This window comes from Mobula hypostoma, chromosome 11 (assembly GCF_963921235.1).
Source record: "Mobula hypostoma chromosome 11, sMobHyp1.1, whole genome shotgun sequence".
NCBI classification, from domain to species: domain Eukaryota; kingdom Metazoa; phylum Chordata; class Chondrichthyes; order Myliobatiformes; family Myliobatidae; genus Mobula; species Mobula hypostoma.
In genome coordinates, this window is record NC_086107.1 from 102888183 (window position 1) to 102915599 (window position 27417).

The 27417-nt window shown below is 40.2% G+C and overlaps 1 protein-coding gene across 1 annotated transcript; it reads right to left on the reverse strand.

Moving 5' to 3' along the window:
- Nucleotides 1-1189: 1189 nt before the first annotated feature.
- LOC134354034 (protein Tob2-like) lies at nt 1190-27417 on the reverse strand. The gene is made up of 2 exons (XM_063062713.1): nt 27278-27417; nt 1190-7850 (listed from the first exon to the last, which is right to left on the reverse strand). The coding sequence occupies exon 2, from the start codon at nt 7788-7790 to the stop codon at nt 6876-6878; it is 915 nt and encodes a 304-aa protein (XP_062918783.1). The 5' UTR covers nt 7791-7850; nt 27278-27417; the 3' UTR covers nt 1190-6875.

Genomic DNA, 27417 nt, shown 5'->3' on the forward strand with positions numbered 1-27417 from the left:
ACTTTCAAGGACTCATCTCATTTTCTTGATACTTATTGTTTATTTGGTTTTTTTTTTGTGTTGGCACAGTTTGTCGTCTTTTGCTCAATGGTTGAACATCCAAAGTGGTGTGGTCTTTCATTGATTCTATTATGGTTGTAATTCTATTATGGATATATTGAGTATGCCCACAAGAAAATGAATCTAAGGGTTATGTATGTGTCCCCATATATACTTGCATAATAAATCTACTTTGAACTCACCTTATAATGAAGTGCTTTTAAGCATAGTTACTGTTGCAAGTGTTAAGAAATCAACCACATTACACAAAGCAAGCTTGCACAAACAAGGCAAATTATTTTGATTAAGGATTAACATTAAACAGGACATTAGTCATGCTTTAAACTTTGATGGGTTATTTTGGCAACTCGTGCATCTGAGAAAGCAAAAGTGCAGACTTAAATCTCACTGACTGCAGCATTTCTAATGTGAAGATTCTTTCTACAGAAGACACTAAAGTCGGACTACAGATCACAACACAGCTTGTGAGTGGTATCTGACCGTGACAGAAAACTGACCCATGAGCAGAACAAGCACTTCTCAGTGTGACACCTTAACCTTGAACTATCTATGCTTAGAACATACTGCACTTTGAACATCAGAAGCAGTAACTGCAATTGCATTTAGCCCATATTGTTTAGCTTAGTAAGCTTTCTTTGGGAGTTAAGTGAGATACAGCTGTCAGAAACAGTTAATGTTTCCCAAGTTGATCTTTTAAATGTTCCAACTCCGTTGTGAGAATGCCAGAGTTTTAAGTCAAATATAGCAACAGGATTAAAATATTACCCTTTCTCTTGACTGTAGAAGGGAGATGAGTGTTCAAGTGTGTTATTACCCATTAAATGGTCTACAAACAACAGCTAGCTAGCAGCCACCTAGCTACAGGGCACAAGGGAAGGAAAGTGAAAATGTTTTGACTCTTCTGGTAGGGAGCTGCTCGTAACAGCACTGTGGTTAAGAATGGGCAAGGATTAGAGTGTTTACTACTTCTCCATAGGATAACATAGCAGCACTCCAGACACAGAACAGAATTTTAAGTTTTGTTGAAAAGTTGCACAGGAGCAAGCGGGCACATAGTACTCAAAGTTAATTGCTATAAAGTACAGAATTAATCGTTTTTTAAAAAATAAAGGTACTACACACAAACAGCTCCAATTTTCATGCTTTTAATACAAACTTAAAAAAGATCCGGAACATTATAAACTATACAGCTCTGACCTCACCTACAACAAATCTGCAAAAACATCTTAGCGTCAAGCAAGTATTGCACAATGTTCCAAAGTAGAAAATTGGGATATTTTTCAGTCTACAATAAAAGGAATTATTTGCATCCGCTTTCCTTAACAGAAAATAACCATTCCTTTCAAAAAAGTAAAATGTACATAATTTGAAAAAATCCTGCCATCGTTTTTACTTTTTCTGAAGCATACAATGTCAATATCTGTTTTCAATTTTTTTTGAAAAAATAATTTGTTGCATATGAAATCTGAAATGAAATTACAATAATGTACATTAGAAATATATACTCTTAACCTTTACAAACATAGTAAATTATCAAGCAAAGGAAACCAAAGAAACTTAAGATTCCGATCAGTTAGTGCCAATTTTTTTAAAAATAAAAAATAAAACCAAGCAGTGTTTTTTTTTAATGTTCAAGTAAAGAAAGGCTAACATCTGCATAATACATCACATCACCTCAATGAAGAACACTTGGGGTGGGGGTGAGAGGGGAGGGTCAGGGAAGGAAGAAAGAAAAGGAATAGAAAGTCCTCAAAAGGCAATAATTTTAACAAAAAAATGACCAGTTTCTTTACCCTCAACAGCACATCTAAAAAGCTTATGAAACAGGGATGCCATTAAATCATCCAGGAACTGAGACTAATTGTACCTCATAAACAGATTTCTTATTGTGTTTCCATCCTTTTGCTGACAGGCAGAACTTTGTTATGGTCACCAAGGCTGCCCCAGAAGCACCAATCCCAATGTCTGGCGCAGACAGACTGATCCATTGCATGCCAGGAAGATCAGATCCCTGACACTAAATGAGCCTCTGCTTGGGCAAGTTTTTACTGCCTCATTAACAAATACTAGAAGGCCCACATATCTGCTGAATGACTTTTAAGGTCACAAGTCTTGAGGATGAGGGTTGGGCTGAAGAAAGAGGGCCAGGTGTCAAAGCCAAGGCTACTCATTGATGTTAAGTTGCTATTTTGGCCTCAAGATTAGAGGTCAATTCTGCCTTCTGTTGATCAAAAGTTGTTGTTCTGCATTGCCTTATTGTTGGCTGCATATTCTCCCATTATAATTCATGAGGCAAAGTGTACCTTTTTCAGCCTTTGTTCAAACTTTCTCACCAATACTCAACTGGCAATTTGAAAAAAAACTTTCCCAATAGCAGGATACTAATCTTCAAACCTTGGAAGAACACAGTGAATGTTAAATGGTCACTGGACACAAGCGGGGAATGTAGGCATTGTTCTTACTTTAAGTCAAAAAGCTTGAAAAGGTGTCCCTAGAACATGAACAGAACAAAATTTACAATGATCTTTTAGCCACCACCATTTCCTCCATATTCCTTTCTATACCACAAAAGTGCACATTTTCTGCCGTGCTCTTTTTTAAAAAAATATATTAAAAGCAACTCAACTAAATCCCGGCAAGCCAGAGAAAAGCTTTAAAATGCAGATTTTCAATTGTGTTTAAATGCAAACTTTGTTTGTAAACGTACAATTTGGGTGACCACTTTCAATTTCAGAAATACTAGTTGAAAATTATAGGCAGTTGTGGCATTTGCATTTTCGGGGTGCATGTATGTTAATTCCAAACAGTTCAGAATAACAAACAGCATGCTATTTTGACATGGGCCAGGGAGCAGCGGGACATCAGTCAGGGTACATACACCAACTTCAACTCTAAAATGATCAAATCATCTGTTTCAGCAGTCCAAGTCTTAGTACAGTGTGTGGGATGTTGGGATAACAGCACAAGTCACACAATAGCTCAAAAAAATCAATAGTTCCAGCATTGTATATTGGATTCTGGGTTACTGATTAGACAAGGTTGAGATGGCAGTGGGGCTTAATTGCAGTATAGGTGCACTGAACAATAATGACTCAGCCAAAAGTGTTATGATAATCTGGATTTGCTGAATCACTAGCCAAGCAGATTATACAGCAGTTGCAACTTGAATGTATGGCTAGTCCTCAGTCCCTTACTCAAGCTCAGGACTTACACTCCATTAATTGCTTAAGGCCTAATAACTTCAGGACTCCCACAACAATTCAAGATAAATACTAAAGCAGATAGCTGTACTCATCTGGTCCTTTAGGACTTCTTAATATTACCCTTGATCGTTATATTTGGTTCTTTAACTAGTTGTGTTCAGATTGTGTTCTTAGAGGTTTAAAGCCACAGCACTAACGAGGCTGAGCCGTAACATTAATCTAGTAATTCAGAAACATTTTAATGCCAGAACCATGTACAAATATAGGACTTGCTCTTTAAAATCAGAAAAAAAACCATAAGGTATAATGAGCTTTCACCCTTTAATCTGGGTCAACTTTTACTGTGAATACTGTTAGTCGTTGGTGCTGATCACCAGCATTGTCCCAAAATAGCTGCGCTGGGCCCACAGCTCAGTGATTGCACATGATCCAGGGGAGGATAAAAGCTGAACAATCAAATCTATCAGGGATACTTCCAGGAAACTCTTAGTGCTCGGTTCAAGTAGACCATTATCAAACTTCAGAGGTCATCAGCTACTTAGTATATTAGGGGGAGTGTCATAAATATTATAAATATTGGAAGGATAGTGTTCCTATCTGAAGCATGTACTTGCGCAGATTGTAAGCTTTATTAACTGATAGTCTGAACCCAGCTTTTTTTTCTCCCACTTGGCTGCACTGTTTGGGTAGGACACAAAGGAAACCTGCACCTTTACCACAGTAAAACAGAGAATAAATCAGAGGAGATGCTCGCATTGTCTAACAGAAAGCTACAGAGCAACGTTGGAAGAGGTCTAAATGCATTCTGCCTCCTTTGCTTGTGAGAGAAAAGAATTGGTTTTTAAACAACCAAATTGATCAAACATAGCTCTAACTCCTGGGTCCCTATCCCAACTTTCAGTACCAGTAATACATTAGACCAGTACAAACAACTCACATCTGGCAAATCCCAAAATCAAATAAAGAGCTTTGGTCACCCACCTTTCCTGCTGAATCACCAGCTTAGTTATTCTAGGCAGGGTTTTGGAATAAATTAAAATTACTTCTCTTCAGGGGTGGCTTGGAATTAGCTGCTTAATAGTTTGATCAGTGGGTAAGATGGAAAATGCAAGGAGCAGAAGAGAGCTAGTATGAGGTCAAGAATACCTTCGGGGTGAATAGAGGATGCCCTAATCTTGTGGGTTATAAACAGCACAAGTCCTCTTGCATATATTCATAATATGTATAACAAGTGCTTCCTTTGATATGCAAACCCCACTTTATTCTTTTTTTTCTACGATTCTAAACCTAATTAACTGTTCTAACAAACCTTTTAATTTGGTCAACTATTGCAATAAAAAGGAACTCTGAAATATTAGGATAAAATATTTATCAAATTGATAATCACATCACCAACACCCCCTGTTCATCTCTGAGACCGAAATAACCAGCCTGGTCATCTAAGACAGGTTGGAAATGCATCAAATTAAATACTGCTCTCCTATCCGAGGATAATGCTTAAAGACTTTTTTTTGTAATTGGAAAGTAAACACTGCTGCACATGTCCTTGTGACTCGATGTGAACTGATCAAGCATGTTTTACAGTAACTTCAAACTATTTTGTCAAATCCCTTTTAAGATGACTGCAACTCCTTCCAAACAAGTTTTAATACAAAATTACTAGATGTGTCAAGGTCAAGCCTGTATTGCCACTTACAATGGGTCTGGTTACTCATTACAGTATAGCTGCTAACAACAGGCTTCATGAAATCCTGACTGTGGCATTGATAAGTTCAATAAAAGGGTAATTTTCTGTTGAGATGAAATTGCTGGAGCATCATTTGACTGTAGCTCATGCCAAGTAGAATGATTCTGTTAACTAAAAGCAGTTCAGCAAAGAGAGCTGAAGCACTTACTGCAAGAGTCAACCTCAGAACACACTGCACTACACAATGGAAAGGAAGAGCGGAGCTGTATAGGCAACAGCATAGATCTATTCAAATACAGAGTTATTTGGGCATTACAGATTGATTACTTCACTGTCAAGAACCTGAAAACCAAAGAAAGACAAAATAACCCTTCTCAGTGACTGACAGGATACAGCATTTACTACCAAGTCCTGACTGGTATGATAGCCATATATTATTTCAACTATAATTTAGTCACTTACATCTTTCCTGTTGTATCAGATTCCACCAGCCTATTCATGGACCTGGTATGTTACTCTACAGCTAACAGCTGGACCACCGCAAGGACACAATGTGCAGCAGAGTTTAACAGATAATTGGCCTCATGCGCTTTTAAATGCCTGGGTTCATGGTTACTCAAAGCCCCCCACCCCAACATACGATCAGCTCAAGTATCATTTCAGCTACGTCTGGCATCAGAGGTGAATATCGCGCAGCTCCCATGACAGAACATGGGCTATCCCAAGTGTGATGCATCCCTTCCATCAGTAAAAACTTGATGTCACTTATAGCAGGCCTACGGCCGCATTACAGGAAGAGGAGAAAAGAGCTTGGCTCAAAAGAACCCAACTGAAAAAACAGACGTATCCCGGAACTCCAAGGTTCGAATTCAATAAAGGTATCACAGAAGGATCTTACACTGGAATGCAAATGCCTATCCATCACATCCGATACCGCACAAACTGCTGCTGAGATCATTCACCAACTTCATAGCAATCTGGGAAAGTAGGAGGCTCTCTAAGATGCAAGGTACTGTAGATCTTCAATGTAGAGCTTGTTACTTAGTACAACCAAATGTTATTAAGTCCTTAGAGCATGATGCACAGCTTCACAGGATTGTTTTTTTTTGCTAGTTGCCACAATACAGTAGTAGTTTGAATTAGGAGATCAACATGGATGAAGACCTTCAAAGCCCTTTAACCATGATGGCAGATTCTGTTGCAGCGCAGAGTGAGGTGTTCTCGTTGACAAGACTTGCTGAGTTTTAAGGAGGGGAGCGAGAGCGAACAGAACAAATGCCGTAACTCCACAGACAGCCAGCATGGACTGGATAAGACCAGGCACTCCCACTGCTTCAAGATGTTTGTTTTTTTTTGGCAGAATTCTGCTTCACTACGAACCTGCCAAACTTATTCACCAGTAATGGCTTCTCATCCCACAGTACTATAGCAACTCTTAAAAAATAGTGGGAAATGTGTTCTCCTAGCAACCCCGATCCAGCTCCTACATAACAATTACAGTGCAAAATTAAACACAGATAGATACTGGCACAGGTGTGAGGTAATGCCCCAAATCTAACTGCTGTGAAAAACTGATAACACTACCAGTTATATATTGTGACCTTTATTTTACTCAAATTTAGAGTATTCTAATATTTCAGTATTCCACTTTTAAGATGGACTTTTGGTGCCATGTTTCTCCAAGGGAGGAATATAGAATTTTCAACAAAAAAAGTTTCATTAACTCTGGAAAAATCCTACAACCTACCAAGGGATTGCAGTATGCGACTTGAACGAATCCAAAGAAAATTTTGAAAACTTGGGAGATGATTAAAGTTGGAGTGGAGGCTTAACTTTAAACTGTTCCCAAAGTGCTCTTCAACACGATATATTAGTGTTGGCCTTCTTTGAGTTCTACATATAGAAAGAGTTCTTCACTAAATATTTTAGTTTGCCAAGACAACTGGCTGAAATGGCTGGTTAGGATACTGCATGGTATTCAAGTTGAAGTCAAGTCCTTCCACAAACGGGGCTTTCTCGCCCAGGTTGTTGTTATTGTAGATTGGTGGCACCTCAAAGGCATTAGGGAATGGCGCCGGGCCAGATGATGACTGATTTTCATTCCCGAAGTACAAGCTCAGGGAACCGGGGTACACAAACTCCTTGGCATTGGGAGAAAGGGAGGATGGTGGAATCTGGTTGCTGCTGAGGACTAGCGAATGCATTGATGTAGACAAACCTTTCTGCTTAATCAAGCCATTGGTCGGAGAGCGAGCCATTCTGCGGCCTCCAGTTTTCATCTTGGTGGACCCAAATTTGGTGGCAGCAAAGGCTGCAGTGGTAAATGTGATTGGCTGAGTAGACCTCGGGATGAAGGTGGGGCTCACTGAATTTCCAAAGGATGGTGACGGAGAATTAGACAAAGAGTTGCCCTGGTCAGTGATGGGTGTGAAGACCTGGGCCTCTGGGTTAAAGCTGCTCTTTATCTCCTTGTCCAATTCTGCACTCTCATTGTCGTCCATGTAGAGGACCTTCACAGCCCCTTTCTCACCAATCTGATAGGACACCTCAAACGGATCAATCCAGAGGCTCAATTCTTGCGGAACATTGGCCCGAATATCTTCTATATCTAAACCACTCCTCCTTGCAGCTTGCTCTATGATGGGGTCCACAGTTTCTCCGATATGGACACACCTGTACCCAGATCCTTTCAGGGGCTTTTCTAGGTACCAATGGCCCTCATATTTCTGTTTCAGCAACCGCTCCAGCTCCTCGCCGAAGAGGTCTGCACGTCGCCGTGGTAATTTGTTGTACAGATAGGAGATTATGAAATTTAAAGCCACTTTGATCTCCAAATGCATGCTGGATATGGTGACTGGGGCAAGGCAGTGTAGAAAGAGCTTCAGATCTTCAAACAATTCCTTAAAAAGGAGAAATGGAAAAGTTAGTTTACACATACATTTTCTGAGTGCAACTATAAAATACATTTAAAACAATTATTGGGGCATAAATTCAAACATTATTTCGAGTTTCAGTCATAACACCTAAAGGGAGCAAAAGTGAAGAGATAACCTGCATTGAGGGGTAGTCAGAAATAAATTAAGCTACTTTAGCTGCTAAATTACTCAAAAAGTGACAAAGTCTAGGAAGCAAAGTTAACCTGGCTTTGTCACTGCAGCCATGCATCGCTTTCCTAAAAATGACAAAATAAAAGGAATTTAAAAACCATCGACGATCCCCTAATATACTACAGGAAAAGCTTCACTTCAGCAATTATGTGTTCAAAAGTTTTGACGGGAATAAACTAAATTCATTCTAGTAGCAAAGTACCATCAGAAGGCAGATTTAAAATCCTCAGACAATGAACTTAAAAAATATATTTTTTCTGGTATAATCTGGGACCCACTGCCAAATAGGTTAAAAGCTTGAACAACAAAAAAAAAGGTTCTGGTAAAAGGGCAGGGGAGTGGGAGTAATTGAAGAGAACATGCAGAGAGCTGGCAGTCACAATTGGCAGGCTATACTCCTGTGCTGTACCATAATGGAATTCCATTTCTGAATCTGCACAATATTTTCACCACACTAATCCCCAGTTTCCCCAGTAACAGGCTTGTAGGCTTGCCAGTACTTCACCTCTCTATACATATCAAAGTGTTCTTTCTAGAAATAGTCTCAGTTTGAATATACAAGTTATACTGCTAACCAGTAAAATTCAGAATGTGCAAATATACATACTTGTGTGATTACCCTCAGCAATCCCTGTAACTCTGTCTACTTACGAGGTGGTAAGATCAACACCTACAAAATACACCATGGCTTCGCTTCTTGTCTGGCAATGTCTCCCAAATCCAGGGCCTTTGCCACTGGGAAGAAAGATAACAGGTGCACGGAAATGCTACCACTTGCAGTATCCAAATCCCGCACTATCCCAAATATTCCTTCAGCTTTGGAATAGGCCACCAAAACAAACCATGGGAGTGCCTCTGCAGCGCTTAAAGCAGCAGTCACAAGCTCAGGGAAAAGGATGGCCAATAAACACTGGTCTTGCCAGCACCCACACTCTGAAAAATGAAATAAAAGAAATTACACTCTCTTTGGCTGAATTTCAGAAGAACCTAGCAGAAGGCGCCACTGTACGTGGTTAACACAACGCTATCACACCTCAGGTCAGAGCTCAAAGTTCAATTCCGGCATTGCAAGGTTCAAAGATTCATTTTGCCAAAGTATGCATGTACAATACTACTGATGTTCACCTTCTTCAGATAGCCATGAAATACAGGAAGACCATGGGAGTTGTTGAAAAAGCATTAACCTCTCCCGCCCTCCCTCAATGGTACAAAAAGAGCAATAGCATCAAATCCCCACCACCTCCTCACAGAAAAACAACAACAATAGCATCAAATCCCCAACCCCCTTCCCTGCAGAAAAGAGCAGAGCTCTTCTGTGACCTTGTGGGTATCCTCCAGGTGCTCTGGTTTCCTCCGATAGTCCAGACATATTGGTTAGTAGGTTAACTGGTTAATTGTACACTGCCCTGTGTTTAGGGCAGCGTTAAATAAGTGGGTTGCCAGGCAGCATGGCGTGGCTTGATGTGCTGGAAGGGATTGTTCCAGGCTGGAAAGGCTTGTTCTGCACTATATCTCAAATAAGTGTAAAAAGCTGGGTGCTTTGATTATAGGGAAGCAAAATGTGTCCAGAGGCACTAAAAAACTTATACCATCATACATTAGTAAATAAACATCCCAAGGATTACAACTCAAGCTCCAATCTGATAATGACATGCTACATGTAAAATCTACCGACAGTCACTGGATGCCAGTGGATGCTAGATCACTTTCCCCATTCACCATTGGGTGCCCCAGACAGAGTAGATGGGAGAAGGATGTTTCCCATGGCGGGAGAGTCTAGGACAAGAGGGCACAGCCTCAGGATAGAGGGGCACCCTTTCAAAACAGAGATGCAGAGAAATTTCTTTAGCCAAGGGGTGGTGAATTTGTGGAATTTGTTGCTACATGCAGCTGTGGAGGCCAGGTCGTTGGGTGTACTTAAGGCAGAGATTGATAGGTTCTCGATTGGACATGGCATCAAAAGTTACGGGGAGAAGGCTGGGAACTAGGGTTGAGGAGGAGGCAAAAAAAAAAGGATCAGCCATGATTGAATGGCAGAGCAGACTCAATGAGACAGGTGGCCTAATTCCGCTCGTATCTCAAATGGCTGAGTTTCACATAACCACTATCACGAGGAGAGCTTCTGCCTCATCTGCTTGCATCTACATACATCCAGTTAACGTGTTCTTTAGCAGGAGCACCCAATTCCATTAAACACTGTTTCTTTGCCAAGAAATACAATCAGTCCCCAAATCAGAATTTATTTATTTATAAAAGGTCAGACCAAGGAAACTAGGCACTGCAGTTGATTTTGATCAGAGGTTCCTGGTACTAGACAAAGAGCTGGTAACAAATCATCTGACAGTGTTCAAAAAATAGAACATGGAATGACTGGTTGCCCAGGACACTGGATTGTGTTACAGAGCCTTTGAAATCAATGACTAGAACTTGGAAACAGAGAAAATAGGGAATCTTGCTGTGGAGTTGTGTTTTGGATTGTAAATGCCACCTTAAGAGCACACGAAACAGACCAGCAGCTCAAATTTTAAATCTATGATAATAATGACTCTTTTTATATCTCATTTATTGGAGCAGTCAGCTGTGAATGTATGGCAACATTACCAAATGTTTTAATATGCTTGAGATGTCACTGCTGCATGACAGAGCAGCCTCCGTGGACACTAAACAGAAGCACACACTTTCCTAAAGCCAAGGCTATTCCAGGCAACCAGCGGCAAATCATAGAACTGGACAAAGGAAGAGTCCTTCAGGTAGAGCCCTGTAGCATCAGCAATACAAGACAGCACAAAGTTCAATAGCTCAAACTTATTAGCACAACAAAACAAGCTACCGTTACAACAAATAGTGGACAAATCGCAACAAAGGAACTTCAAAAATCAGTTTTTACGTATTGCATGGAATGAAGTGCTCTATAAAACAATAGCAGGGCCAGTATTTTTGTTTGTAAATTGACAGTGAAGGACAGAGCAAATCTGAAAGACCTGTCAACTTCACATGTCATGACTATCTAACAATAAAAATGCAACTGATTATACAATGGTGATTCAAGAACCAGGAATAAAAATATACTGGCAGAATTCTACAAGGTAGGAGAGGTGGAGCTAAGTAGTTATGGCACCCAACAGTGACTCCTTTGTTTGCACCTTCAAAAACAGTCCTATTTCCATCTTTAATATCTCTATTTTTCCTTTTCAGGGTTCTTTTGAAGACCCTGACCTGGAGTTACACGCTGACTATGGATCTTTGCAGGAATGGGACCCACTGCAGGGGTTCCACAATCGGCTGCTATTCAGCATGCCAAAGACTCGGTCTAAGATTTCGGCACAGTTTCAGAAGCCTAAGATCGAGTAACTGGAGATGGGTGAATCGAGGGTCGGTGTCGCCACAGGAGATCCGTGTGTCATTGGGGGAGTTGGAACATCTGCTATGTGCCCAGGATCCTTGCGATCTCCAGGCACAGAGCTTGAGAAAAGCGACATAACGGACTTTTAATATCATAAACCAGCGAGTTGTTTGTTATCTCTCCTGCTTGTTGGCAAATGGAACGGAGTCACCTCTTTCTCCCTTATTAGGGGAGAGAGCCTGAAGCACGTCGAATTATCGGGTGAACAACGTAGTCTTTGGGGTAACTGCAAGTCTGTGTCTTTGCTATTGCTTTGCTCACACTGAGTGCCAGTAGCGGGTGCACTTTATTTTTGCCGGTGGGGGGAGGGGTATTGTTGCTTGCTGCCGCTTACGCGCGGGAGGGAGAGGAGCTGGGGGGGCACTTTGGGGTTCTAACATTTAACTGTCATTCATTCTTTGGGGCGCTCCTCTGTTTTCGTAGATGGTTGGGAAGAAAAAGCATTTCAGGATGTATATTGTATACATTTCTCTGACATTAAATATACTTTTGAATACAGAGTCAATGCAAGTACAGTGGATTCTGGTTAACTGGCCCATTGGTTAACTGGGACGATGCTTATTTGGGACAACTTTTAAAGAAAAGAAAAACTAAATAGGAAAAATAGTCCAGATTCCCTTAATCTATTTGGGACACTGCCACTTAATTGGGACAGGAGACTGTTGCTGAACAATTTCTAACTAGCATCAGTCTTACGCAGTACACTGTGCTTAAAAGGGAACAGTTTTTAAATAGCATCAGTTGTGTATGCTTTATGTTCAAAAAGCAGTGATTTCTGTCAGAGTTGGCTAGAAATAAGCAGCAAGACAATTCAGAACTGTTTTGCTCTCTACGGTTTCAAGCATTCAGGTTTGGAAGGTCAGAAACAACCAGAAGTGAAAAAGAATCAATTTTACTATTTCAAGTTAGGAACTACAAAGAATTTGAAGGTACTGACAATCATTTTGAATACAGACATCCCACCTCTCCCGGGAGTCTTCCGCAAATTGATGGTGCTACCTCCTTGAAATGAGTTTTTGCAGGGTGGGATGCCCGTGAAAGTTACAATGAAAGTGAAGATTTGGAGAACATAATCCTCAAAAGCATTGCACACAGTCCATGATCTGCACTAGGTTCTTGGACTGATTTTGTTCATTTACAGTCTATCAAAAGAATAAGACAGCATACACTGAATAAATTCCTGTCCACAACTATTAGGAACTAAGACAGCTTTTTAGTACAGTAGCAGATTTCAAAGTGTTACAATTTGTTCTGTATTTCATTTAAAAACATAATTTGTTACTCAGATAAACAGTACTGTGTTCTTTATACCTTTTAAATTATTTCCATAAAACTTCAGCTAATTGGGGCAGCTGCTTAACTGGGCCAAAATGTACAGATCCCAAAGTGTCCCAATTAACCAGAATCCACTGTATTTTCAGAAGTTGAATGTAATTTGAACACAACACCATTAACTTTGAAGGTTCATTTGTGGCAGTCATTTACTACGTATCCGTGGGATGGTGCACCACTCCAATGTACCATCCTATAGAACAACACAATTAGACGGCACCTTACTTTAACCATTACTAACATTCTCACAATTCAAATCTTAGATAATTTGATATATTTAAATGCCTTGAGTATCTAAACCAGGGATTGCCAACTTTTTTTTAAAAAATGCCATGGACCACTAATATTCATTAACATTTTGTTTGTGGACCACAGGTTGGGAATAAATGATCTAAACCAAGCTCTACAGCTTCACTTTCATTGAATATTTTTGCTTTTATTAGCATTTAAATTAATTAGTATTAACTAAAATTCAGCAATATCCCAGCATAATGCTAATTTAACTCAAATTTGAACTGTGCAAACTATTCGAACTATTTCAAGACCCAAAATGTCAACCATCCGTTTACTTCTACAGATAGTGTTCTATCCGTTTGTTATACATTAACGAATTTCTCTCCTTCCACTGGTGATACCCGACCCACTGAGCATTTCTCCTATTTTCTGTTTTCACTTCATTGCATATTGAGCATTTCATAGAATATTTATTAGTGTGCCAGCAAGAACAGAAGGTTGAAGTTACCCAGCATAGCCAAGATGAAAACAACAAAACCCACTGCCTGTCACTCTAGGCAGTGATCATTATTATTTAAGTACAGAGTGGGCTGCCTCAGTATTCAGGTTGAGCATTTCAAAAAGCCAATTTTCTCAAAATCAATTGAAACTGAGAAATCACAAGCCACTTTTGGTGTAACCCAAAGGAGGATACACATTTTACTGAAGTAATTTCCACCATCAACTCTCTACATGAATTCGGAGAATAAATCGATGCAGCAACAGCATCCTGTACACCACTGCTGCCACTGGAGGAAGGTGCCTGCATGTGGCAGTCTCTTCTCTTCACCCCCCTCCACCCCAAATTTGCTTGATGCTCCCAAAGGAAGGTCCCTCCCTGCATCTGAATGATCTCCCTCTCAATGGTGCTGGAGCCCTGGGTCTTGAGCAAGGTTTAATCAAGGCTATTTTTGGATTGGACTCTGTAGTTCACATTGTGATATGTTTCTGGTTCCTGGTTGGTTGCTCCTTTTTTTGTTGCTATTTTGGGCAAATTGACAAAGTGGCTGTGGGAAGACAGAATCTCAGGGTTGTGTACTGTATACGTACTTTGAGCCACTGGTTTGCGATTCTACCAGTTTTTTGTTTGGGTTGTTAAAGGCAAAATTGTGCATAACGTGGCAATTAGACTCAACGGACAACACGATCAAATATGGTTGTTTGTCTGAACTGTGATCAAAAATGAAAATTTAACTACTTAATTTCCACCTTTTGAAAGGGGTGACTTGAGTTGGAATTTCCTTTATCAGAACCTGGAATCCTTAGCACAGCCCTCAGTAGATCCTAAATGCAAAGCCCAACACAGCAAGTAACAGAAGGTAGCTGGATGGTAAGGGAGTAACAGGATAGGCCAACCCAATACATAACAGTCACTAACATATGTTTCCCAGTAGGGTTCACAGGATGCTCATCAGGAGTAGAAGCCCTACCTGACTGGGTTGAAACAGCAGAACAATGTCAACACAAATTCTATCGACATTTGAGTACGATCAGTAATCAAATTAGATCACAAACAAGAGGAAATCTGCAGATGCTGGAAATCCAAGCAACACACGCAAAATGCTGGAGGAACTCAGCAAGCCAAACAACTACTATGGAAAACAGTACAAATGACATTTCGGGACAAGACCCTTCAGCAGGACTGGAGAAAAAAAATGACTCAGAGTTACAAGGTGGAGGGAAGAATTTCTCTTCTGTTTTGCACACGTCTGCCCTCACCCCACCAGGGACAGGATTTGTCTTGTCCTCACCTACCACCCCATCAGCCTCCACGTCCAGTACATAATTTTCCACCTGTCCCTCCCCACTAATCTCCCTCCTGGCACTTATCCTTGTAAGCTGAACAAGTGCTACACCTGCCCCTACACCACCTCCCTCACTACCAATCAGGGCCGCAAACAGTCCTTCCAGGTGAGGTGACACTTCACCTGAGAGTCTGTTGGGGTCATCTACTCTATCTGGTGCTCCTGATGTGGCATCCTGTGTACTGGTGAGACCTGATGTAGATTGGGAGACCACTTTGTCAAGGACCTATGCACCGTCCGCCAGAAAAAGTGGATCTCCCAGTGGCCAACCATTTTAGTTCCACTTCCCATTCTGACATGTCAGTCCACGGCCTCCTCTAATGTCGCGATTAGGCCACACTCAGGTTGGAGGAGTAACACTTTATATTCCATCTTGGTAGCCTGATGGCATGAACATCTATTTCTTGAGCTTCCAGCAATGCCCAACCCCACCTTTACCATTCTCTTTTCCCTCTCACCTCATCTCCTTACCTGCCCATCACCTCCTTCTGGTGCCCGCCTTTTCTTTCTTCCATAACCTTCTGTCTTCTATCAGATTCCTCCTTCTCCAGCCCTATATCTCTTTCACCAATCAACTTCCCAGCTCTTTACTTCATCCCACCCCCTCCCAGTTTCACCTTGTGTTTCTTCCTCCCCTCTCCCTACCTTCTAACTCTGACTCTTCATCGTTTTTTCCTCCAGTCCTGATGAAGGTTCTTGGCCTGAAACGTCGACTGTACTCTTTTCCATAGATGCTGCCTGGCCTGCTGAGTTCCTCCAGCATTTTGTGTGTCAAACTAGTTGGTTTAGTTTAGCCACATTTTCTTCCAACTGAAGAACAGTACTGGCCCTGTCAGAATTAAGCAGATCCAGCACCCTGCTGAGCTCCAATTTACTGTCAAATTTCTCCCTTAGGACAGTGAAGGCTACTCCTTGTGCTTGGGTACAGAAGGTTTCAAGTATCTTTTTCTGCAATGCCATCCTGTCCCGTTTTCTCTCTCCATGTGTCTGTCAGAAGGTTGACAATAAACTATTCTCATTACTCTGCCAAGCATTTGCAAAAGCTGCATGTGGGTGACCCAGATTACATCACCTGCTATTTTCTCTTCCTGTAACAACTTCAGCTTTTACAAAGATAGAAAGTTGATCAGCTGAGAAACTTGGAAGTGCAAATTCACAGCCCATTAACAAGCAATGCAGAGGTGCAGCTTCAGATTAACTCTTCAATTCTAGTGCAGCATCAGAGGAAATGCTCATGTTTTGCAACAAGACAAAATCACTGATATAAAAACCGAAAGAAAAATGGGTAATCTTTCACCTCGTGATGATCTATTACATCTTGCTTAATTGCATAAGAATTGAGGCTTAAAACACACAGATAGAAACACATTGAACATACGACTAAAGGGTACAGAAAGGCCATTGCTGTAAACTGGAATCACTATTTGTAACACTAGTATCCAAATGGTAGACCAGTAACAAAAGTACTTCACTTGCAGAGTAAAATCTTGTCAATGGCTGCAAGAGTCCAAAATTTTAAAGCCCACCTGCCAACTTCAACAAATTCTCCCCCACCACTTCCCCAATAAGCCCCAAATTCCTCAAAATTCACTTCATAGCTTTCTGCAGATGCTGTGCTGAAAATGATACACAATTCCTAGAATGTCCCAGCCTGTACATCACCAGGACATCAACAAGAGTAGTGTGGTCCGGAGAAAAGGCTTTTAGTCCTGGTGACTAAGCGTTTGAGAAAAAAAGGGGGTGGGGAGAGTAGAAAACAATTCCACTTTCCACACCACTTCTCTCACTAGATAAATGCTGTCCTCATTTTCAGAATCTGATTACAGTACGTCACTCTGACACAGCAAATGGACACCTATGCTTACTGAATTACACTAGCTCCTGAAATGGTAAATACTTCAAACTTAAATATTTGCCTTGCTTTTTCAGTGCTTCCAGCTCAATCTCTAAGATTATTTTCACTAATACAACCCACAAATTTGTGCATCTCCAATTTAGCATCTTACAGCCTGATCCAGCCATCTGGCCTCAGAAAATAGTATTCACCCACTAAGCTTCAAGATTTTCTTCAAAGCTTTACTGCTGTGCCCTAGGCCTCTAATCATCAGCTCAAGTATCTCCTTATGCAGTTATATGTCAAATTTTGCTGTGAAATGCCTTGGGGTATTTTGGCAAATTAAGGAGTTCGGATACGTGGCACGGTGGGGGTAGTTGGGTAGAGATCTAAGAGGCAAGAGATAATTTTATCAGACTTATGAAACTATGTTCCTCAATAAGAACTTGCATACTTTAAAATCATTTTGTATGACTTCTCCATGGCTCCTCTATTTCATTCTCACTCAGTCTAATGCCATTTAACCTGGAGCTGTGCTAGTCTAAACGTATATTACATTTCATCTGGAAAATATACGTACCTACATTCTTACCTCTTTCACAGAAATATAAATTCTATGAATAGCTTAGGCAGCAATATCTTCAATAATCTGAATGACCACCACCCCCCATGAGCAAACTCAGTACTTAAATTGCCACCAGCCACCATATGTACCTTCAACACAAGAATACGCTCCAAAACAGCACAACTAACCAAGTCCCACATACAAACAGGTGACCTCAGCTTCATAAATCCACCAGACCAAAGCAATTTATCTCAAGCCATTCAATGACTTGAGCTACTCAGTTGCATGGGGTAGAAAATAACAAAGATTCTTAACTGATCTATTTTAATTGTATTTTTATTTTGAAATTATGTAGCCCATTTCCACCTTTCCAGTTTCCCCTCAATAGCCCTCAAGGGAATACTCCTTTAGAACTTACCTTGCTTAATGTATAGAAGTTCACCCATTTCTTCCAATGTTCAAACAAGCACAGGCCAAACAGCTCAACCTGTCCTAAACAATCCCTTTAACCCCAGAATCAAACAAATGAACAAGTCTTAATTACCCCTAATGCCAACAAGGAAATATCTATATGCATGACACAATATGGACTCAGTTGTAATGAAACCTTCCTACTTTTATGAACTACCCTTTACGCCACATTGATCAACATTCCATAGAGTTCCACACAATATTCTGCTTTCTTATCTTCCCAGCAGACCGGATAGTGTCAGGTGTTCAGGGTCAGATATGTATCCACACAGCTTTGTAGGCCAAATCTGCTTCAACTTGTTTTCTCCTTTTATCTTTGCACTGTCAGCAAACTTGATAACAATGGCTTCACCCAAGCCACATCCCACTCATTATAATTTAGTCATCTGGAAAAGAACTTGTTTACCCAACATAATTTCTCACAGAATATATTAGCCCCAACATCATGATCCATTAGCCCACCCAATAATCTTGTGAAATCCATTCAGGTGCCCATGATTCATCCTCAAAGCTGTAAAGTTGATTCACTTTTCATAAAACCATATCAACACTGCTTGATTGTATGAGGATTTTTAAAATATCTTGATACTACTCCCTCAATAATTAATTCATATTCTAAATTCCTTTCTCAGAGAGGCATGACATCTGTCATTTCTAATGTGGGACCTTTTAAGAATGAAGTTAAGGAAGATCTTGACATTGCATCCCCATTAGTAGCCCTGTTTTCCAAATGCTAGGGTGCATTGCATTGGATCCAGAGAATGTGTCAGCTATTAATCTTATTTTAGTTTCTTTGCTTCTTTTCTATAGTAACTTTGGTTTGAATACTTCCCTCTACCTTGCTGTGGATTTTTTTTTACTGAAATGTACCAAATGTGTCTCTGCAGTGTCCTTGCTTCCTATTATTAATTCTGCAGTCTCATCGTCCCAGGGATCAACATTTACACAAGCTATTTACTCTTTCATACATTAGAATCTGCTTTTATTTTGCTGGCTAGCTAATCCTCCATCCATTTCTCTTGTTTTTGATTTGATCACTTCTTCAGACCTTTTTCATTATACTTTTACTTTTAACTTTAGTTAACTGAAGATGGATCATTTTTTGCCTCTATTCCTCAAGGAAATATCCTTGTCGAGAATCCAAAATGTCTATCATTTTTCATCTATTAGCTCACCTTATCTAGTTGTCCAACCCACTTCAGCCATTTCAGTCTTCAAACCTTAGAAACTACCTTTAAGGCATTAATTTCCAACTGCCACTTCCCAAACAATGTGAAATTCTACAAATACTTTCCCAAGGATCTTCATTACAAATTCATTAATACACAAACATATTTAACAGTCTATTCCATGGTTTATGTCACATTTTATAAAAACTCAAAAAAACTGACCTCATCCTTAGATCAATTTTTGCCAATTTCCTTAACTCATACTCCACCTTACATTATAACTAATGCTTGTAGACTGTTCCTACCAATTACCCCTCCCCCATCATCTCCACTGACTGATTCTAAATGTTGATTTTGAAAAGTCATTTCTCACTACAAAACCGATCTTAGCTTCTGATACAACTACCTCATGTATTTTGAAATGTCAGGCAAACCAACATATTCAGCTCCCAAAGCTGGCCACCTTGCCATCACATTTCAGTAACAGCAGTTTTATTGATTCCATTAGTGCCATCAATTAATTTAACTTGTTACAAAACGTGTGCATTTTTGAGCTTATAATGTATTTTTTTGGACTCTTCGGTTTATGACGTGTTCTAGTTCCGGCTGCTCCTTTTTGTTACTACTTTTGGGCAACTTTTGAATCGGGGTGGCCTGCTGGTAATGAACACCGAGCTGAACTGTACTGAAAAATGCGTTTTGATTTTTATTCTGTGATTTTGCTCGATTTTTTGCTCCAATTTGTGCAATTATTTTTGTGCGGGGAGGGGGAGAGAGGAAGATTTGATATTTTTCTTTGAATGGGTTGGTTCCGTGGTTGTTCTTTGTTTCATGACCATCTGTGGGAAGATGAATTTCAGGATTGTATACTGCATACATACTTGATAATAAATGTACTTTAAACTTGGATTTTTCGCTATTCCCCCCAGACTTTATTTGCAGGTGCACTCAAGTTTGTAGACATCACCTCCTGTTAACACTCCACTATCATAACCCATTTTAGTACCCTCATTATTCCCTTTGCCCTTTGTCTAAAATACTCCCTCAATTGAACCATTCCTCTCAAACCCCACCCAACCTATCAATTTAAAACCTTATCTATAGATCTAATTATTCAGTTCACCAGGTCATTACTCCTGCAAAATTCAAGCCCCCACTGTCCTAGTACCATAACTCCTTTTGCAGTACTGGGGGCAAAGCAGTACGAATTACCAGAGATCTCAGAATTAAGGCAGACATTCAATACACTAATCTTTTATCAATCTAAGAAAATTTTGGACAGGGCTCCAGGATGATCACCTTTGAGATTTTGCTTTATTCCCTTGGATTCCAGTGTTCGTACTTAATTAATGAACAGTGTTCATTAAAGGGATTGCGCACCACAATTAATATTTTTCCCCATGTACCTCGTTCTTCTGCAGCTCAACGTCTCTAAACTAGGCAACAAAGCATTTGGGATTCATGCCCCTTTATGCAGACAGTTACCTATGCCACCCACTTCCCTCACCCCTGCCAATTATATTGCCCTCTATTATTACTGGAAAGCTAGTGAGGACTGCCAATATTCAATCAAGTAACTTGCTGGGGCAGGAAAACCTCTGGTTGAAGGGCAGCCTACCCTCACTGCCTTATCTCACATTAGCATGGACACAGAATGAGGTATTGAAAGTACTTATGAAATTGGAGGAATCAAGCAAAACTGCCTTGCAAAAGAAAATTAATGCACTAATCATAGGCAATGATTGATTCTTTTCAGAAAGTCAGACCAAGGAAATGCAATAAACTCAAATAATTATATAGAGTATTAATGCATTTTTTTTAGAAATAAAATCTGTTCTCAGATAATGCACCTCCAGATTGGGATTTTGCTTGCAAAAAATGCTAGAAATCCATATAAAATGTACAGGCCAATGTTTAGATTTATAATATTCCAAATGTACATAGTTGGGCAAAACAAAACAGCTTCTGTCAATGTACTCTGAAATCATTTAATTTCATTGATCTACTATGAAAAATTATAGCGAGAGGCTTTCCCAAAAAACTGAATATACTCAGTTAATACATTACCCAAGATGAGCTATGGTACATTGCAAATTGAACAATTAAGAACATTTTCATGGCAAACTCCATCCAGAATTATGTTTAAAGAAATCACAGCATAAGTTTGGCTATGAAAATATGTTTGCCCGTTGAGCATCAGGTGATTAGCAACCATATGGCTATTGAACAGCCACTGCTGCATTGTCAATACACCATTTTGTATCAGCGAATGGGATCATCACCACAGCAAACTGATTACTGACTGGACACAATACTGTGACACGAGAAGCAAACGCATTCAGAAATATAACAGGCTAACTAAAAATATGACAGGAAATGATTCTAAAGGATTTGGGTTGTTTATAAGTAGAAGAGTTACCTGCTGGAATTAGGGGCCATAATCTGACTAAGGGATTTAGATATATAATCATAAGAGCACTGCTAGGTCACTTTATACCCATTGTTCAAACACCACAATTACCGAGTTATCAGCTTACAACATGCAATTACAATTTCAGTGGTCTCTATTATTCTGCATTAAGACCTTTTCTGTGCCAGCTAGCATACAAACAGACACCGGCTGCCAGTGTTCTGGCTGTGACGCCACAGTCACGAGTGGAGTTACAATGTCATGAATGAAGGTTCCACCAGTAGACAATGTCAGTAAGTGAAACGCTATTTTGTGTTATAACAGTGTTAAATGCTGCTTTGCTCCCTGCTTTAGAGCAGAGGTAGTCAATCTCTGTGCACACACACAATTATCTTCAGCACACTGACTTAGCAACAGATACACAAGGTTTTGATTAGTACTGCCAAATGGTCAATAAAGCCATTGGCATAAAGTCAGAGTTGAAATTTAAAATATTGTATACAGGGAAAAAAATTGCATTTCACCACCTATCCACCCCCATTACATCCCCTCCAAGAACACTATGGAAAAGAGCCAGGGATTGAAATAAAGGCTTGCTCTTACAAACGCCAGCAGTAATAACCTCCCTTCAATGCTTCACAGTTTAGGGTTCCATAGTAATAGGCGGAAACAAGACCTGCTTCTCATTGCACTCTGATGACTTCTAAATCAAGACTGCTTACGTTGGGTTGTTGGATAAAAAACAACCTTGCCTGTAATGTCCCCCAACTGAATTTGCTGACATTTGCCAACTCAACATCCATACATGCTCTGCTGATCCCAAGAGAAAACGGTCTAATACGGAAGTCAACATTACCAATTTAGTTTTAAATACTTAATAAATTTCAATCTTCCCACCCTTTAGTAATTATTTGAACCAGAACCCTGGTTTCCCAAAGGAAATTTCTTGTTTTTTCTCACCAATGTTTATCTCTCAGTCCTCAGCTTAACATCACTTTTCCTCAAAATAAACTTTGCTTTTTTTTTTAAGCTCCTTTTAAAAGGTACAGATGTGAAAAAATTGTAAAGATAAGCACAAAGCTTTGGGAAAATTTCACCTCATATAAACAGTGTATCATGAATGAACTCTTGTTACATGATTGACATAATATTGTTTTAATTACACAGTTACACCTGCTGTGAAAAGTATACACTGGAAAAATCATCCCCACCTAGAATTTACTGCCAATTTTGTTCTACTTACACACATTAAACCTGAAGACCCTACACAACAATCAGTAAAAGCAGTTCACACACTTCTTTGCTTCCACGTTTGAGATCCCTCGCTCTCTTAACATTAACTGACAATCACATGACTGGACATGTCAGTCAGAAGAGTCTGAGATCCCTGCCCCACACCGGCTACACAAGTAGATTGGACACATGTGACACAAGTGCTCAAAATAGAACTCCTAACAGATATGGAGATCTGGCGAGTAGTTGCAGAACAGGGTCCAGCTGGTTCATGGAACAGCACAATTGCTGCTCGAGTCTCTAGCAATGGTACCGGTGGTATTTTTGCCCCATATTTATCACGCATTGCAATGTAGTGCTGCCGCTAAGTTACCAAATTTTACGGCATATGCCAGTGATAGTAAACCAGATTCTGATTCTAATATCATTTGACCTATACTCTACAACATAACCTGTCCATCGTGAGCAGGCTGAGAAAATAGCCCACCAAGATGTCAGTAATGAAGTTTTGACTGCAAGGGAATCCAAAACTGGGTGGACAAGTAAAAAACGAATAGTAAATCCACCAATGCACACAGGAGAAAGCTTGCCTAGAATGCAGAACCAGTCATTGGATGGAGTAATGAGAACCTTAACAGATATTTAAGAGTAAAGCAAAATAGTCTTTAAGAAATAGAAGGGTGAGAAGGTGGGTGGAGTACAAGCAGCAGGTGGGCTGAGTAATTGGTATCAGTGCTACAGACTAAACAACTATGGAGAGCAGGGAAAGCAGTTTTTGAACCGGCACACAGTCTTTCATCTGGTGTAACATATTACACCAAAACACTGGCGTTTCTCAACACTCCTGACAAGCTAGGTTGATAGCTGATGATTTTCAAGGCAAAATCTCCAAAACCAAAGCTGTGGAACTCAAGCCTGCTCTGAAAAATCCAGGGCTGCAGAATGAATAAAGGTGAAGGCAACAGTCAGTGCTGCAGTACAGCAGCGAGACTAAACAATTGGCAGGACTGATCTCCACCTTTGTTTAGAGTTGATCTCATCAGTGATAATAATGGGGACTGTTGATGGCCGAGGTTAGGGAGAAAGTTCTGCTCCTGATAAGCATCTAGCACTTTCTGCTGAAAAGTGCACGTATGTACAACAGATAAGAGCAGGATCAGTTTCTACTGCAATGCCCTCTGCTATCAGCTTACCAATATTTACTGCCTAGGCACTTGGGTTTAAAAAAATCCTTTAAAAATTGCAGCTAAACAGTTAGGCAAGGGAAGGAAAGTGGAATTAAAATCTCTTGACTTTACATACTGAAAAGCCTCCAAGATGAACTAAACACCAAAATGGCAAGATATAGATGAGGAAAGTCTGCAGATGCTGGAAATCCAGAGCAACACACAAAATGCTAGAGGAACTCACGCAGCTTCTATGGAAATGAATAGATAGTCAATGTTTCAGGCCAAGTTAGTGATTATTCCCTCTAATTGTCATGGGGTGGGGGTAATATTCTGCAAGTCAAAGTCAAATACCTTAATAACAAGCCTCAGACCAGCTCCTAACAATGAAAAATGACCAGCATCAAGGAGACTATAAGCACTGCAAACTCTGGCAAGCTTAAACAGAATAGCTTACTCTTACTTAGCAGACTGAAACACACCATTAAATGTATCATGTCACAACATTTCAGATCTTTAACACAAGTCAGAAGAAAGGAAAACATTTAACTTTCCCCAAGATGCATTTTTACCCCAATTGTGGCTTTTCCTTTCTTTCAGAGCAGGTTATACAAGCAGTGGAAGAATGAACAATTTACCGAATTTCAATCCATTGGTTTTAAGCAAGCTTCACATTCTTGACAATGTGAAGGACAATGCTCTCATTACGTCATTCAGTCCCACTCAAAATTCTTCACCCACCATGACCATGATCAACATATGGAAAAGACATCCAGAAAGAGCTCCAAAAATGCAGTCAGGAGGACACTGTATCTGTGCTGACTCTGCAAGAGACATCTTGTTTGCTCTCCATTGCCCTACCATTTTTCCCTTTATAATATGTATTTAATAGGTATGACTAAATCTTCACCCGCCTTTCTGGCACTGTATTTCAGAGTGTGACATTTAAAACTAAAAAGCTCCTCCTATTTGCATATTTTACAATATTGGTGTCCCTGATGATTAAATCTGTTAGTGAAAACCGTTTCTCCTCAACAAGAATGGAAATTTTTCAAGTTATAAAACTCCCGTTAACCAAATTCAATGAGAAGGATGCGTCTTAGTCGAAGGCCCAATGCCTGTGATTCCACTGGAAACTAGAGATAGCTTGAATTGGTGTTAGTGTGCGCGCGCAGGTGGACAGGAAAAAGGGAAGGGACTTGTTTTGCTGATCGTCTGTTGCATGTTCTGCGAACATGGTGGACAATCTGTGTTGGTGTCGGAACATGTGGCAACACTTGCAGGATGCGCCATCACATCCTTAGATTGTGATGTTTGCTAACACAAACACTGCATTTCACTGAATGTTTCGATGTTCATGTGATAGATAAATGAATAAGAATGATCCACCATCACAGAAACACAGGCACAGATGTGTTATGATATTACTCAAATCCAAAACCATTCTAGTAGATATCCTCCTACAGCCTTCAAGACTTTTCTTAAAATCTTGTATCCCATACTCCAAATTACAGGCATAATTCCTTTGATTTGGCAATTTATGAAGCTAATGGTTGGCATGTTCCTTAAGGGAATAAAAAAATGCCCGTCATGGATGCTCATCTCCTGATTCTGCCCCAGCATATCCTTCAATTTCTATTGTTGATCCTCCTCCTTTCTTCACACTTCAGATCTAGTCTGACACTTTCATTCTGCCCATCCCAGTAGTCTGTTGATATAATTAGTCATTTTTGTTAGGTTAATTAAAATGTGCCAAAGCATATTCAAAATTAGCTTGTGGTCCAACGCAAAGATCAGCTGCTCACGACAATATAAGGAGACAGGAAAGGACCATTTGAAATTGGACTTTCTTTAGTACAGACAAATATCCCAAGGTATCAACACCAAAATACATTAGAAGAGGCAAGATTTCTGCAGTTAGAAAGGGAAAGAAATATGTTTGGGTTAGATCTCTGGAGGTTCAGACTTTAGAACGATAACAATGCCAACGACTAATTTATTTTCTGAATAATTGCAGAAATATGCAGTACTTTATTATCACCATATGCAAAAGTCAAAAGGATGTAATGAATTCTGCTCGGGTTTCTGAAATCCGAAACGCCAAGTCTTATTCCCATAACAAAAATCTAACATCTGCAGTTTGATGACGATTCCGCCTTGAGGTAAACTCGAAAGATCTACAGTAACAATCACCAATTTATTTTATCCGATAATAAAAATATGCACTTGAGCAGCTCAAAGTCGCTGCATGAAAATTATGATACGGCAAACATTCGATGCGAATGAGAGTCTCAGGGTTGACCCAATTTTCCTAGCACTTTTTTTTTGGTCAACACAAACATTTTGCTATCCAGCTGTGTTGGGCGTCTCTTTAAAAATACTAAATAGCCAAGCATGCCAAATAAGGAGTCCTCAAGGCTTAGAACAACACTGCAAGGCTGGTCCCCCGTTCGCGCTGCAACATCGGATCTGTAGTTCCATTGACTGCGTCCGCGCTGGCGCCACCAGTACGGCAGAACTACAGTTCCCAGAGCGCACCAGGCGCGGCGAGCATGCGCACTACCCAACCCGAAAGACTGCAGCGCAGGCGCCCTCGAACTCCCTCCTCCCTCTCTTGCTCAATATTAAATGTCCCTGAGCCCATCCCCCTCTTTTCACAAATTCCATTAAAACCAAACCGGACCGAAAGGGGCAAAATACTCAGGTCGTCTCTCCGTGGCGAATATATTTTTTACTTTCACCAATCGATCACCAAGGTTATTACTATAATATAAAAAGGTACAGTTACTAAGACAGGGGAAAAAAAGGCTCAACTTAAGAGGTTCCAGCCCAAGGACTTTAACCTTCCGAATCCCCCCAAACCTGATCTTATTCCAGGACTAGCAGCATATCATTTAAAGAAAAAAACATCCCAGCAATTAGATGCAACATTTACAACCTTCAGCACTACTCCCTTTATTTTAGTAAATAAAACGCACGATCCACGAGAGAGATGAGGGCTTTTTTTTTAATCCACGATCTGAAAAAAAATCGACATCTCGACTTGGCAGTGAAATTAGTGACTGAACACGTCAACAACCGACTGTCTGCAGGCTTTAAAAGAAAAAAAAGTACATTATTTCATAAACACCCTCACACACAAAAAAATCGATAGATCTTTATACAGCACGGCCTATTTTCTTTAACTTGAAAGATTAGATGCAAACGTACCTCAGAAATCCGAACCCATTTGGTTATTATGGAAATCTATGGATGGAAAATGGAGTTTATGCTGAAGCAGAGAGGGGAAAAACTACAGTTTAGGCTCGAAATTTCTCCTCAATCGTTGAAAAAAAATACAAAGCCTATCTTTTTTATATAAAACGTAAAGAAAAAAGCCAGAAATGATGCAGGTGATTTAAAGTGGAGGAGTTGGAAATTGACAATAGAGGAGGGGGGGTTAAAAGAGGGATTAATGGAGGGAGTGAGACTGTGTCCCCACTTGGGCTGAATTCAGGTATTATAATATTAGAGACACGGGCTTTCGATAGGCTGACGTATGGAAGTGGAGAAGGCTTACTTGTGGTGCCGGGAGCGGGCTGGCCTCGGGTCGGTCCGGGTCCGGGTCCGGGTGCAGGTCCGGTTCCGCCGCCGCCTCTCAGCCCGAGCTGCCGCTGCCCAAACTTTAGCCCCAGCTCCCGGCGCACTTATATCACTTCA

What these genes read in the sequence shown, in the direction of transcription:
- LOC134354034 (XM_063062713.1), bottom strand. Translation starts at nt 7,790, where the DNA reads ATGCATTTGGAGATCAAAGTGGCTTTAAATTTCATAATCTCCTATCTG.